General features: G+C 37.5%; 2 protein-coding genes across 4 annotated transcripts; both read left to right on the plus strand.

Moving 5' to 3' along the window:
- The first annotated feature begins 71 nt into the window (after positions 1–71).
- Positions 72–7865, plus strand: LOC103844256 (protein tas). Its single transcript, XM_009121054.3, has 7 exons — positions 72–372; positions 533–628; positions 6286–6369; positions 6521–6681; positions 6835–7088; positions 7194–7372; positions 7449–7865. The coding sequence occupies exons 1-7, from the start codon at positions 127–129 to the stop codon at positions 7686–7688; spliced, it is 1260 nt and encodes a 419-aa protein (XP_009119302.1). The 5' UTR covers positions 72–126; the 3' UTR covers positions 7689–7865.
- Positions 7866–9919: 2054 nt separating this feature from the next.
- LOC103844255 (probable methyltransferase PMT8) lies at positions 9920–14101 on the plus strand. Of its 3 annotated transcripts, none has more exons than XM_009121052.3 (7): positions 9920–10176; positions 10686–11018; positions 11094–11441; positions 11991–12585; positions 13057–13169; positions 13251–13471; positions 13547–14101. In XM_009121052.3, the coding sequence occupies exons 2-7, from the start codon at positions 10761–10763 to the stop codon at positions 13884–13886; spliced, it is 1875 nt and encodes a 624-aa protein (XP_009119300.1). In that variant the 5' UTR covers positions 9920–10176; positions 10686–10760; the 3' UTR covers positions 13887–14101. The 3 variants fall into 3 exon arrangements, with proteins under 3 accessions (XP_009119300.1, XP_033138301.1, XP_033138300.1); XM_033282409.1 differs by having other exon boundaries at positions 9956–10150; XM_033282410.1 differs by lacking the exon at positions 13547–14101 and having other exon boundaries at positions 13251–13475.
- The last annotated feature ends 856 nt before the right edge of the window (positions 14102–14957 follow it).

Here is a 14957-nt window from a genome sequence, read left to right on the forward strand (position 1 = left end):
GATAATAATACAATATATGGGCTTAAGTAAGGCCCATATATTCGAGCCCATAGTTTTCACACTAGATAATGGCGATAAGGCTACAGAGAGAGAGAGAGAGAGCCACGTCCAAGACATTTCTCAGGAATGGCGTCATCTTACGTCACCTTCTCAACGGTCACTCCCGTGACGATCACCGGCAACAACAGTGGGGGATACGCTCTCTCAGCCTTCACGCGCCGCTGTGTAACTGCATCGCCGAATGCTGGGAGGAGGATGTTCAGAGCTTCGGGAATAGCGAAAGCGTCGACTGAGAAGGCGGCGAAGAAAGCTATGGAGTACAGGAAGCTAGGGGATTCGGAGCTCAATGTCAGCGAGATTACTATGGGCACCGTAAGAATGAGATTCCTCTCCTTCGCTATTGCTATCTGATTAAGAATTGGTTGAGTCGATGATTTTGTAATGGCCTTGGGAATATGAGTGTTTAGTCTTCGACTTGTGTGATCATATCTAATGCCTTGGGTTTATCTTATTTTGTTTAATCATGCTTCAGATGACATTTGGGGAGCAGAATACTGAGAAAGAATCTCATGAGATGCTGAGTTATGCAGTTGAGCATGGCATCAACTGCATTGACACTGCTGAAGCCGTGAGTTTTTTGATTTTTTATATTATTTATATTATGTGCTCTGTCGCTAATCAAACATGTTTTGAGAAGCTTGAGATATAGGGAAGTTTATTTGGTTTATGGAAAAGATCATTAAGCCGTGTCTTTATGGCTAGTGAGCTCTAGCTTTTGAAATAGTGCAACTTGATTGATGTAATTTGAGTATCTTAGTAAGAATTTAGAGATCAAGCACTGTTGTTTCAACTGTTTGGCATTTGAAACTTTTATATATGAGACACATTACTATTTTTCTTCACTTGAGAGAAAGGCGATTTGGCGACTGGGGTATCTCTCGTTCGACGCGGCATGAGTACGGCGGATCCGCCGGGATCTGATCCACCTCCGACGGGGGAGGGTCTGTCTCAGGGGGAAGCGCAGGGTTCGGAGCAAGAAATAAGAAGCGATCAGGAGATTTTGGTATCAAGTCAGATTTCGACGAAGGTTCTGGAGAATGTGGGTGAGAAGGCGATTCAGGAGATTTCAAATTTGGAGGTACAAAATGGTGGATCGATTCAGAGTCCAAAGGATCAGGTGGGAGGATCTAAAGGCTCGTGGATTGGTGCGGTTCAAGGTCAAAAAATTCTGAGAAAGTATGATGTTGAGGTCACGATGAAAGACGGTATCGGATCGGTAAAGGTTCCAGAAGAGATCACGAAGGATGTGCCACCGCTATGGGATGATTTTCTGGTGGGAAAGTTTTTGGATACAGCTCCGCATATAGCGAAAGTTCATGCGATAGTGAACAAAATATGGAATCTGAATGACAAAGCCCAGAAGATAGAAGTGTATGAGGTCAATCAGACTACGATGAAGTTTCGTATTCCCAACCAAGCTGATAGAAGAAGGATTTTGAGAAGAGGAATGTGGAATCTAGCAGGAATCCCGGTGGTGATGACGAATGGTCGCCGGTGGTTGAAAAGGAGAAGCCACCTACGCAATCTATTCCAATGTGGGTTCACATAAAGCATGTTCCAATATCGATGTTCTCATGGCAAGGGCTAAGCTTCCTGACTAGTCCAATTGGGAACCCAAGTAGGTTGCATCCTGAGACAGCTCAATGTTTAAATCTTGATGTGGCAAAGATTTTTGTTAATGTTGATCTCACAAAGGAGCTGCCAAAGAGGATGAATTTTAATGTTCTGGGAGAGGATGTAATGGTGGAGTATGGGTATCCACGGCTACCAACAAAATGTCAAAAATGCGATAAGTGGGGTCATGCTGTCAAAACTTGCCCTATGGAGAAAGCAGCTCAGAAGGAGCTAGAAGAAGGAGAAATATGCGGGGAGAATAACAAGGAGGAAGAGATAGAAAGAATTGAAGTTCAGGAAATTGAGAGTGGTGATAAAGGTGGTGGAGTATTACATGTAGAGATACAAGCTGAGGACAATCAAGCCTCCATAAAAGAAAAGTCACAAGACATTGAGAGTGAGAAAGAAAAAGAATGGTTGGATGTCTCGCCAGGGAAATCTAGTCGGCCTTCGAGTCCTTTGAAGTTTGGGCAGGTATCAATACTTACTAAATCGAGATTTGAAGTGTTATCACCAACGGAAGAGGAACAAGAAGAAGAAGAGAATCTGGAGCAGACAGAAGAAGAACATGAGGTAATGCAGGAAGAAGATAACCTTACAAGGAAAATGTTACCTCGAGAGTCTAAGGTTAACCACAGATATCTCAGAGATAAAGCAGGCCAGAAAACTCAGGATGCAGATCCTGGTTGTCTGAACAAGAAGAAAACCCGTCGTCATTAATATGTCTGGGTTTTATTGGAACATAAGAGGTTTCAACAAGTTTTCTAAGCATTTGGTGGTTCAGGAATGGGTCAGGAAACGTGGTTTTCAGTTTGGATGTTTAATTGAGACAAGAGTGAAGGAGAATAAAGCAAAGAAGATTTTGGAGACTGTATTTCCAGGATGGTCATATATCACAAACTATGATCATCACCGGTTGGGTAGAATTTGGGTCACTTGGAGTCCGAGAGTAAGGGTTACTCCCTGCTTTCAAAGCGCACAGTTGGTTACGTGTTCTGTTTTGTTGGAAGGGATGGTAGAGGAGATTTTTTGCTCCTTTGTATATGGATTTAATTTGGAGGAAGAGAGAAAGGAGCTTTGGAGGGATCTTAAAGACCATCATGATTCTCCTATAATAAGGAAATCACCATGGATTGTTCAAGGGGATTTTAACGAGATTCTTAGTGGAGTGGAGCATTCAGTGTCGGGTTCACAAGACTCGCTGGGTATGAAGGATTTTCAAGAAGTGGTTCAATACTGCTCTATTGTAGATATGTCATACCAAGGGCCTAGGTTTACTTGGTGCAATAAGAGAGATATTGGCTTGATCTGCAAGAAGTTGGATCGTACTTTGATTAATGAGGTATGGGTGAGATCTTTTCCGCAGTCTTATTGTGTATTTGAAGCTGGAGGTTGTTCGGATCATCAAAGATGTCGGGTAGTGATTAAAGCTGAGATAATGAAACCAAGAAAGCCGTTTAAGTTTGTAAATGCACTAGTGGATATGCCAGAATTCATTCCTGTGGTTGAGAAGTTCTGGTCTGAGACAGAGGTGTTGTTCAATTCCACTTCTGCTTTATTTCGATTGTCAAAGAAGCTCAAGGCCCTGAAGCCGGTTTTGAAGCAACTGAGTAAAGAAAAGGTGGGGGAGATAGTAAAGAAGACAAGAGAGGCCTATGCTAAGCTTTGTGATGCTCAAGTGAAGACTTTGGAAAATCCCATCCAAGCCAACATTGAAGCAGAATCAGAAGCATACAGAAGATGGATTTTTTTATCTACTCTGGAGGAGAAAGTTCTTAGTCAGAAGGCAAAAATTCATTGGCTTGATGTTGGAGATGGTAACAATAAAAGTTTTCACAAGGCGGCTACAGTAAGGGAGATAAGGAATTCTATAAGGGAGATTAAGAGATTGGATGGTTCTGTAGCAGACTCGCAAGATGATATTAAACAAGAAGCAGTAAGTCACTTCCATCAATTTCTTACTCATACGCCTTCAGAGTATGAGGGAATAAGTGTTGATGAGTTAAAATCGCTGGTAAATTATGAGTGTTCGGAGGATGATAGAAGCAGTTTGATGAGGGAGGTATCTTCGGAAGAGATTCGAAAAGTTCTTTTCTCTATGCCACGAGACAAATCACCGGGTCCAGACGGGTTCACAAGTGAGTTTTTTAAGGCCTCTTGGGCGGTAACAGGAGGAGATTTCGTTACAGCAGTTAAGTCCTTCTTTGATAAGGGGTTTCTGCCTAAGGGAATTAACTCAACCATCTTAGCGCTTATTCCGAAGAAGAATGATGCTGTATACATGAAGGACTATCGGCCTATTTCATGCTGCAACGTTATCTATAAGGTAATATCAAAGCTCCTAGCAAATCGGATGAAAAGGATTCTCCCTCTTTTCATATCTTTGAACCAGTCTGCATTTGTGAAGGATAGGCTACTAATGGAGAATGTCTTGTTAGCTTCAGAGCTAGTCAAGAGTTATCACAAGGATTCTGTTACTGAGCGGTGTGCAGTCAAGATAGATATTTCAAAGGCCTTTGATTCTGTCCAGTGGTCTTTTTTAGTATCAGTGCTTGCGGCATTAAATTTCCCGGAGAAGTTCATTGTGTGGATTAAGAAATGCATAGAGTTGGCTTCATTCTCGATACAGATAAATGGGGAATTGGCTGGCTATTTTAATAGCAAGCGAGGACTTAGGCAGGGGTGTGCTTTGTCTCCATATCTGTTTGTTATTAGTATGCAAGTTCTTTCAAAGCTCCTGGATAAAGCAGCAACAGAGAAACAGATGGGTTTTCATCCGTACTGCAAAGAGCTTCATTTGACACACATATGTTTTGCTGATGATGTTTTAGTATTCTCGGACGGGAAGAAGAAGTCGGTTGAGGGTATACTGGAGGTCTTTCAGAGATTTGAAAAGATATCGGGTTTGAGTATTAGTCTTGAGAAGTCTACATTGTATCTGGCTGGTGTTCAGGAAACAGATAGCGAGGCTATTTTAGACCAGTTTCCTTTTGAAAGAGGATCTCTTCCGGTACGATATTTGGGCCTCCCTCTTCTGACAAAACGGATGAATGTACATGACTATAGCCCTCTTATCTCAAGAATTCGGAATCGCATCTCTTCTTGGACAGCGAGGCATCTCTCCTTTGCTGGACGGCTTCAGTTAATTGGTTCTGTTCTCTATAGCATAACAAATTTTTGGATGTCAGCTTATAGGCTCCCGAACCAGTGCATTCAAGAAATAAATAGCATCTGTGCTGCATTTCTTTGGTCTGGACCGGTGTTATCAACGCATAAAGCTAAAGTAGCTTGGGTGGATGTGTGCAAACCAAAAGATGAAGGTGGTTTAGGCTTGAAAAATCTGGCAGATGCGAATAAAGTGTCTTGTTTGAAGCTTATTTGGCGTATTATCTCTACTAGGTCTTCTTTATGGGTTAAATGGATATGGAAATATCTCATTCGAAAGGGTTCTTTTTGGAGTGTTAATGAGAAGAGTAACAGTGGATCGTGGATGTGGAAGAAGCTTTTGAAGCTGCGGCCTTTGGCTATGCAATTAACTAAGAAGAAAGTCAACAGTGGAGCCACCACCTCTTTCTGGTTTGAGAAATGGTCATCAATTGGCCAACTGATTGAGCTAACAGGAGCAAGAGGGTGTATGGACCTTGGTATTCCTATAAACTCTACGGTGGAGAAAGCTATTCTGTTGTACCGAGTGAGAAGGCATCGTGCTCACTCTCTTAGGCAGGTTGATCGCGAGATTATGGCTCTCAAAAATAAAGGTCTCAACCAGCTAGATGATATATGCCTTTGGAAGAGGGAGAATGGGGATTTTAAAACAGATTTCAGAACATCTCATACTTGGAATCTTGTAAGAAGTTCATCTCCAAAGGTATCTTGGGTAAAAGGAGTGTGGTTCACTGAAGCTACCCCGCGATTTTCTTTCTTAGTTTGGCTTGCTATTCATGACAGACTAGCAACAGGAGATAGGATTCTTAGGTGGAATCCACAAGCCGTTTCTACATGCTGGTTGTGTAACACGGAAGCTGAGACTCGTGATCACCTATTTTTTGAGTGCTCGTTCTCTAAGGAAGTCTGGATTGGAACCATAAAACATTTGGCAGGGCGTGGAGAAGTGTATAAATGGGATAGAGTGCTTCGGATTGTTGAGATGGGTTTACATAAGTGGAGCTCGACAGTGTTACTGCGTTATTGCTTTCAGGCCGTGGCTTATGCGTTATGGCATGAGAGGAATGTGAGAAGAGTGGGTGAGGCATCGCAGCCAGCTACCTGTCTGATTGCAAGGCTTGATAAGCTCATTAGAAACAGAATATCTTCTTTGAGAAGGAGGGTAGGAGGTAAATATGAGAAGATGATGGAGGATTGGTTTAACAGAGGCTAGTATAGCTTGAGAGATATAGAAGCATATTTTCTTTTGGTTTGCATTTCATTGTATTAAATATGGTAGCAGATAAAACTCTGTACAAAGGTTTTTTTTTATTTGAATAAATTTAAAATTCTTTCAAAAAAAAAAAAAAAAACTTATATATATGTGTTTGTTCTTGCATCTGATTATCATCGTTGTTGATCTGCTTTAGTGATTTACCAATTCATTTATTGATTTCGTTTTCACAGTATCCTGTTCCAATGAAGAAGGAGACCCAAGGGAAAACGGATCTTTATATCAGTAGCTGGTTGAAGTCTCAGAGCCGTGACAAGGTATCACCATACGTCATGCTTTGGATGCTTATTGTTGTTGGCTAATTGCTTCAGTTCGTGGATTCTGTTAATGGATAAGGAACTGATCTAGGCTGGGTACTCAGCTAAGATAATTGCTATATAATATTTTTTAATGTTTTTCTGTGTACAGTTTGTTTTGGCAACTAAACTATGTGGGTACTCAGAAAGATCAGCATACCTGCGGGAGAATGCGGAGGTTACGCGTGTCGATGCAGCTAATATCAAAGAAAGTGTCGAGAAAAGTCTCAAACGCCTTGGCACTGACTACATTGATTTGCTTCAAATACACTGGTAACAGCGTCTTGTTACATTGAGCCTCAAGCCTAACTCATATGCTAACATCTCTTATGCAAATTAGTCTTTCCGTTTTCATATGCAGACCATTTCTTTATGTCATCATAGAGTGTGTGCAATATCATGATGCTGATGTCTTTTTCAGTCCAGGCCAGATCGGTATGTACCACTCTTTGGTGATAACTACTATGATACATCGAAATGGAGAGCTAGTGTGCCATTTGTCGAGCAGCTAAGAGCCTTCCAGGATCTCATAAACGAAGGAAAGCTTCGCTACATTGGTGTCTCAAATGAAACTTCATATGGGGTGATGGAGTTTGTTCACACAGCAAAACTCGAAGGATTACCGAAGATTGTGAGCATCCAGAATGGTTACAGCTTGCTAGCTCGGACCCGTTTTGAAGGTAGTCTCTCTAGAAACACAGAAAAGCAGTGAATTACATTCAGTTTTATGTGACCTTATGAGCATGTCCTTGATTCTAATGTACTTGGTTTAAAATCAATCACAGTTGATCTAGTAGAAGTATGCCACCCAAAAAATTGCAATGTCGGCTTGCTTGCATATTCCCCTCTGGGCGGCGGCTCCTTGTCTGGGAAATACTTGGTTACAGACCTAGAAGCTACAAAGAATGCAAGGCTGAACCTTTTCCCTGGATTCATGGAGCGTTACAAGGGATCACTAGCCAAGGTTTGTTCTTGATCCAACTATGCTTAAGAAACGTCGTGGTTTTTGACGTCAGTTTTATTCTTTCTTCCCATCTTAGGAAGCAACGATCCAATACATAGAGGTGGCGAAGAAGCACGGTTTAACTCCGGTGGAGCTAGCTCTCGGGTTTGTACGTGACAGGCCTTTTGTGACGAGCACGATCATCGGAGCTACATCACTGGAGCAGCTCAAAGAAGACATTGATGCTTATCTGATGACGGAAGGGCCGTTGTCGCCAGAAGTAATGGCTGATATTGAAGCCGTGTTCAGAAGGTACAAAGACCCTTCTTTCTTTTGAGAACAAAAAGGGTTTCTTCTCTTTATGAGTTTCTGACCTCACATGAACGCTCTTTTTTCCTCTCCATGCTTTAATATTTGTTTGTATGATAATTAAGAACCATCAGGAAAAAAAACTGTGAAAATGTTTAAAAAAAAAAGTAAGTTCTCAAGTTTGTTGTCCGTGGTTTGATTATTATCCTACAGAGTTTTACGTGATTGATAATGTCATGTGGAATTGTGAGATCATTTCATGGGCTGATGGTTGGATCTAGATCTCGTCATCTCAAAGCCAGATCTGTATTAGCCAGCTTCAGATTTCGTAAGCTAATCAGGTAGTAAGTAGTAACAAATCGTAGGATAACATGAGTTAAATGGTGAATTAAATCAACGATCCTCAATTACTTTTGCAGTCGGTAGTCAGGACTCAGTAGTCACCGACACAATGAATATCTATACTAACGCGTTACACGGATTTACATACGGTCCGATCCGTGTGAATGGGCATAGGATAGGACAGTGACTTGTCCACTAAGCAACTGGTTTTCTTCTCTTTTCTCGCTCCAGTCACTGTTGTCATAAAAAGAAAATAATTAATTCTATACCGAAGAAAAGGTCCCAAAACTACGATAAACAAAAAAGTTGCAAGAATTAATTCGATATCGATCAACTGATTGATTAACACTTAAAATTTCCGAAAAAAATTATTTATTATTTAGAAGAAATAAAAAAAACAAAGAATTACAGCAAGTCGACAGTAAGGACAGAGACGGAGACGTTTTAAGCTTTACAACGAGAGGGAGCACCGTACTTTATCTCCTAAACCGGGAAAAGTGCCAATTTCGACCCCAACAATTTCAGTCGTGCCAAATACGATCCGAACAATTGATCAGTGCCAAATACGACCTCAACTCAATTATAATTCAAAAAAACTACCTAAACTTCTTAAAACGTGCCTAAATATACATTAACTCTAACAGAAGTTAGTCAACCGTTAACAAGATAAAACGAAGTCGTTTTGATATATGAGAAAAAGTGTCAATTTCGATCTCAACACTCTCAGTCGTACCAAATAAGACTCAAACAAAGGGTCAGTGCAAAAAATAACCTCAACTCAATTATAGTTTAAGAAAAAATACCCAAACTTTTTAAACGTGCCTAAATCTACATTGACTCTAACAGAAGTTAGTCAACCGTTAACAAGATAAGACGACGTCGCTTTGATATATATATATATATATTTTTTTTTTAAATGTGTTCATTTCGGGACTCAAACTCGTGCCAAAATATCCTTTTAAAGGGGCACACTAACAGGTAAACTAAAATAATTTTTTGAAATATTTTTACAAATTGAAATTCCCCATTATATAAACTACTATTCTTCTTCATCTAATCTAATTTAAAACTTTGGTGATTACTTTATATATTCTAGTTATTGTTTAATATATCTAATATTTTGTACAACATATTTTAGTGAAAGAAAGGTAAAAGGTCTCTTAACATTTTTGAACAAAATATCAAAATATGTAATATTAACTTTGAAAAATAAAAAAATTTCAACTTAAGTTTAAAAATTTACAAATAATTTATATAAGAAAAATTTATAAATAAATTCAAAGTTTTAAGTATATTTAAGATCGTATAATAATTAATATTTTATTATTTATATTTTAGTAAGATATAAGTTTATTAAAGATATGATAAATAAAAAATATGTTAATGTATTTATATAAATCAGAAAAAATTGTCACCAAAATTTTAAATTGGATAAGATGAAGAATAATAGTAGTTTATATAATTTCAAATTTGTAATAGTATTTCAAAAATTACTTTTATTTAGTTGCTAGTGTGCCCATTTAAAAGGGTATCACAACACAGTTTGAGTTCCGGAATGAACATATTTTTTTAAAAGAAAAAAAAAATATATATTGGTAACGGTTGACTAACTTTTATTAGAGTCAATGTAGATTTATGAACGTTTTAAGAAGTTCAAGTAATTTTTCTTAAATTATAATTAAGTTGAGGTTGATTTTGGCACTGACCATTTATTCGGGTCCTATTTGGCACGACTGAGAGTCTTGAGGTCGAAATTGGTACTTTTCCACGAATATTAAAACGACGTCATTTTATCTTGTTAACGGTTGACTAACTTCGGTTAGAGTCAATGTATATTTAGGCACGTTTTAAAAAGTTCGGGTAGTTTTTTTGAATTATAATTGAGTTAAAGTCGTATTTGGCACTGATAAATTGTTCAGATCGTATTTGGCACGACTGAAATTGTTGGGGTCGAAATTGGCGCTTTTCCCTTCCTCAACCAAAAATAGGATAAAAGCACTGAGCCAGTGAAAAAAAAAGGCATCATTCCTGTTAGATCTGAATCTAATAAAGTTTTTTTCTTTTATATTTATCGTCACCATTCTTTTAAGTTAAAGGGAAAAGAATAACTTCACTCACTCCCATTCTCGGATCTCTGCTCCACCAGTGGCACGGCTCCGACTCCTTCTTCTTCTGTGAGTTTTCTTATCGAGATTTGATTATCTATTGTTTCAAAAGCTATTGAGGTTTCATTCTCTGTGTGTTGAATGTTTCTGTTTCTGTTTTTTTGTATTCTAATCAATGAATGTTTCAGCTTTCCCGGTAAAATTGATAACTTTCATTAAAAGCTTTCCCGAGAAAATGGAAATGCCAGATCTACTAGTTTCAGTTTGGTCCTAACTCTAAGAAGATTTAATCTTTTGTCTGAAAAATTAAAAAAAAAAATTGTCGGTGGCAATTAACTTTTCCTCCAAAACCAAACAGTTTGCTTGGATCCCACTTAACTTTAAGTTCTGTGTGTGGTTTCTGACCCAATAAACACGGATCTGAATCCTCCAAGTCTGTGTTTTTATTCCTTAAATTTATTGATAGCTTTGAAAATTTGTTGCCAGTGACTATCCACCAAACTTTTATACTTAAATATCTCTCAGACTTTTTGACTGTTTTTAAAGTCTTATGCTTGTTCTGTTCTGTATTTATGCAGAGAAACTCACATAGAGAGAGACAGAGAGAGGAAGGCCTTTTACTTATTTGGTTTTGTTAGGAAACTGTGTGTTTGATGATGAGAGGGAGATCTGATGGAGGCCAAAAGAAGCGGCTAATTGCTTCGCTTTGCGCCGTGGCGTTACTCCTCTGCTTCGTGTATATGTACTATGGTTCCTCTAACCAAGGTGCATCAGCAGAGTATGGTAGATCATTGAGAAAACTCGGATCTTCTTATTTGGGTGGAGATGATGATAATGATAATGGTGATAACAAACAAGACGGATCTGTAACCAGTGAAGAAGACAGTCTTGCTGTCGCCAAAAGCTTCCCTGTAAGTTATCTTATCCAAAGTTTGCTTTGTAAGTTAATGTAATAAAGCTAATTTTGGTATGTATCTTTTGTTAAGGTTTGTGATGACCGGCACTCGGAGATCATCCCTTGCTTAGACAGGAACTTCATCTACCAGAGTAGGTTGAAGCTGGATCTATCTCTAATGGAACACTACGAACGTCACTGTCCTCCTCCCGAGAGAAAGTTCAACTGTCTGATTCCTCCTCCATCTGGCTACAAAGTTCCTATTAAGTGGCCTAAGAGCAGAGATGAAGTGTGGCAAGCAAACATACCTCACACTCACCTTGCTAAAGAGAAGTCCGACCAGAACTGGATGGTTGTCAAAGGAGATAAAATCAATTTTCCAGGTGGTGGCACTCATTTCCATTACGGAGCTGATAAGTACATTGCTTCCATCGCTAATGTAAGCCTCTTTACTTAAACTTTTTCATTAACGATAATATGCCATGTTCTAAAAATCTGTCTTAGCATCCGGTTAGAAGGTAAATAGTTTATAGCCGAAACGATTTTCTTAAAATTTTATTGTGTGATTCAAATCAGTTTAAACTCTTCTTAATCAATCTAAATTAGTCTAAATCGGTTAAAATTGTTCTCAAATCGGTCAAATTTCGCAAATCCCAAAATTTGTCTAATTCTTTTTGTATTTTTAACTTTCATAATTCATTTAAATAATTTTTTGAAACAAAAAACTAAAATATCTACTCTTTTTGTTTCAATTTGTAGGTAATTTTGGCTAAAAACACCAATATTAAAAAAGTGATTAATTGTTAAAAGTTATCATTTAATATATAATTTTAACCAATTATAAAAAAGTTTACATAATTTAGTTGGTCACACAATATTCAATAAATATAAAAGTTGCATTGAAATGGTAAAACTACTTATATCTTAAAACTATTTTTTTTGGAGTAATATAAATATGTGTGTTCTAATGGCTTCTTGTGACTTGCAGATGCTTAACTTCTCTAACGATGTATTAAACGATGAAGGAAGATTAAGAACGGTTCTTGACGTTGGATGTGGAGTAGCCAGTTTCGGAGCTTACCTCCTCTCCTCTGACATTATCGCAATGTCATTAGCTCCCAACGACGTTCACCAGAACCAAATCCAGTTTGCACTAGAGAGAGGCATCCCTGCTTACCTCGGCGTCTTAGGCACCAAGAGACTTCCTTACCCGAGCAGATCGTTCGAGCTAGCTCACTGCTCTCGGTGTAGGATCGACTGGCTTCAAAGAGACGGCATCCTTCTCCTCGAGCTTGACCGTGTGCTAAGACCTGGAGGCTACTTCGCTTATTCCTCTCCTGAAGCTTACGCGCAAGACGAAGAGGATTTGAGGATATGGAAGGAGATGAGTGCGCTTGTTGAGAGGATGTGTTGGAGAATCGCTGCTAAGAGAAACCAAACTGTTGTTTGGCAGAAACCGTTGAGTAATGATTGTTACTTGGAGAGAGAGCCAGGGACGCAGCCTCCTCTTTGTCGCTCGGATGCTGATCCTGATGCTGTTTATGGTGTGTCAATGGAAGCTTGCATCACTCCTTACTCCAAGCGTAAGTATGCTCTGCATTTGCTTTTACGGGATTGGGTTAGTTCGGGTTGTTCGGTTCGATTAGTGGGGTTTTCGGTTAGTTCGGTTCAACATAAATCTTACCGAAACAATCCGAGATAAAGTTCTTTTTTATATATGGTTAGTTCGGGTTATTTGTTCGGTTAGTTCGGTTAAATATAAATCTTACCGAATTAATCTGAAATAAAGTTCTATTTGATATATGGTTAGTTCGGGTTATTCGGTTCGGTTAGTTGAGTTTTTGTTAGTTCGGTTTAACATAAATCTTAGTATCTTACCGAATTGATCCGAAATAAAATTCTCTTTGATATATGTTTAGTTCGGTTCTTGAACTGATGTTTTTATTCGGTTTGGTTCGGTTCGGCACGTTTGGTTCAAAATCCCAAGCCTACTTTTACTGTTGGTTTCTGTTAGTAACTGGTCGTTGGGTTCTGTTTTTGTTTTGTTAATACAGATGACCATAAGACCAAGGGAAGTGGGTTAGCTCCATGGCCAGCTAGAATGACTTCACCTCCTCCTCGTCTTGCGGACTTCGGTTATTCAACACATATGTTTGAGAAAGACACGGTACATCAACCAATCTTGATAGATTCTTATAGAAGCAAGAAGAAACTGAAGCATATTGTTTTTGTATGTCTTTGTTTATAGGAACTTTGGAAACAGCAAGTGGATAGTTACTGGAACCTAATGTCGTCAAAAGTCAAAGCAAACACGGTGAGGAACATAATGGACATGAAAGCTCACATGGGTTCTTTCGCAGCTGCTCTCAGAGACAAAGACGTGTGGGTTATGAACGTTGTCTCTCCCGACGGTCCCAACACTCTTAAACTCATATACGACCGCGGTTTAATCGGGACTAATCATAACTGGTAAGAAAATACCTGAAACTAGTAAACATTTTTAACAATAAAATTTCACATTTTCACCGTTACTTTTTTTTGTAGGTGTGAGGCTTTCTCTACGTACCCGAGAACATACGATCTCTTGCACGCGTGGACTGTGTTTTCAGACATTAGAAGCAAAGGATGCAGTGCAGAGGATCTGTTGATTGAGATGGATAGGATTCTTAGACCTACAGGGTTCGTTATCATCAGAGATAAGGAGAGCGTTGTTGAATCGATCAAGAAGTATATGAAAGCTTTGCATTGGGAGGTAGTGGCGTCTGAGAAAGTAACCACAGGTTCAGAGCTTGACCAAGAGAGTGAAGATGGTGAGAGCAATGTGGTTTTTATTGCCCAGAAGAAACTGTGGCTCACCAGTGAAAGCCTTAGGGACACTGAGTAATCAAAATCAAAATCAGAAGAAGAGGAAATAAAAAAAGAAAGAAAATTGTTTTATTCCCACTTGTTTTTTTTATGTAGTTTTATTTCGATTTGTACCACATAAGCAATATTATATAATTTATTATTAAAATTAATCATTATATTTTAATTTTGTTTAAAATTCTAAAATATTTGTGGAAGCTCTTTTTATCTAGTGAAAAAAGATTTATTAATGCTTTTAATGTGTATTTCATATGGTTGTTTATGGTGATGAAATCAACTTAAATACTTAGAGCTTGATTGTTTTTAGTTTTTGAAATGGTTTCTGGTTTTTGTTTTTGAAAAACAAATTTTTTGTCAATCAAGATTTTAGAAAAAATAATTCCCTAAAAAGTAGGGAAACTAGTTTTTCAAATAACTACCTAATTCTACACAAAAACCAAAAACTATGTTTTCTTAGATTTTGGCCAATGATAGTTTTATTTATTTATTATTTTCTTTTTAAATTTTTAAATTTTCCTTTTTATATTTGTTCTATGTTTATCTTATTTCTCTCAGCTCCCACATGTTTGTTTAACTATGTTACCAATTAAACTATGAAATAAAGTATTAAAAATAAAAAAATAAATTATAAATAAAATTATAAATTATTCAAAATGACAAATGGTGGATGATTACATTCATATAGTTTCGATTTCCACAATAATAGTCTTCTTTAAAAATTAAGTGATTGGATTTTTGTTTAGCTAAATTAGTTTTATAATTATCTAATTAATACTCTATACTATAAAATCAATAATAAAATTTACTAAAACTATTGGTTATATCTACTATGCATTTATTAAATAGTCATTTTATTTTTTATTTAAATTCTAACTTTTTTGTCGACAATCTTATTTAAAAAAAACTTACCATTTTAAAAAATATATTTTTTATAGAATATAATTATTATTTTTATAGAATTAAATGTACTTTTTAGATTTTAGATATTGTGATATTTGAATTGCATAAACTTTATTCAATTTACAATATTTTTAAAAAGATAACTAATTTCAGTTTGTTTTAAAATATTAGCTATTAGTTGTGTATTGTT

This window comes from Brassica rapa, chromosome A10 (genome assembly GCF_000309985.2).
Source record: "Brassica rapa cultivar Chiifu-401-42 chromosome A10, CAAS_Brap_v3.01, whole genome shotgun sequence".
Taxonomy (NCBI): domain Eukaryota; kingdom Viridiplantae; phylum Streptophyta; class Magnoliopsida; order Brassicales; family Brassicaceae; genus Brassica; species Brassica rapa.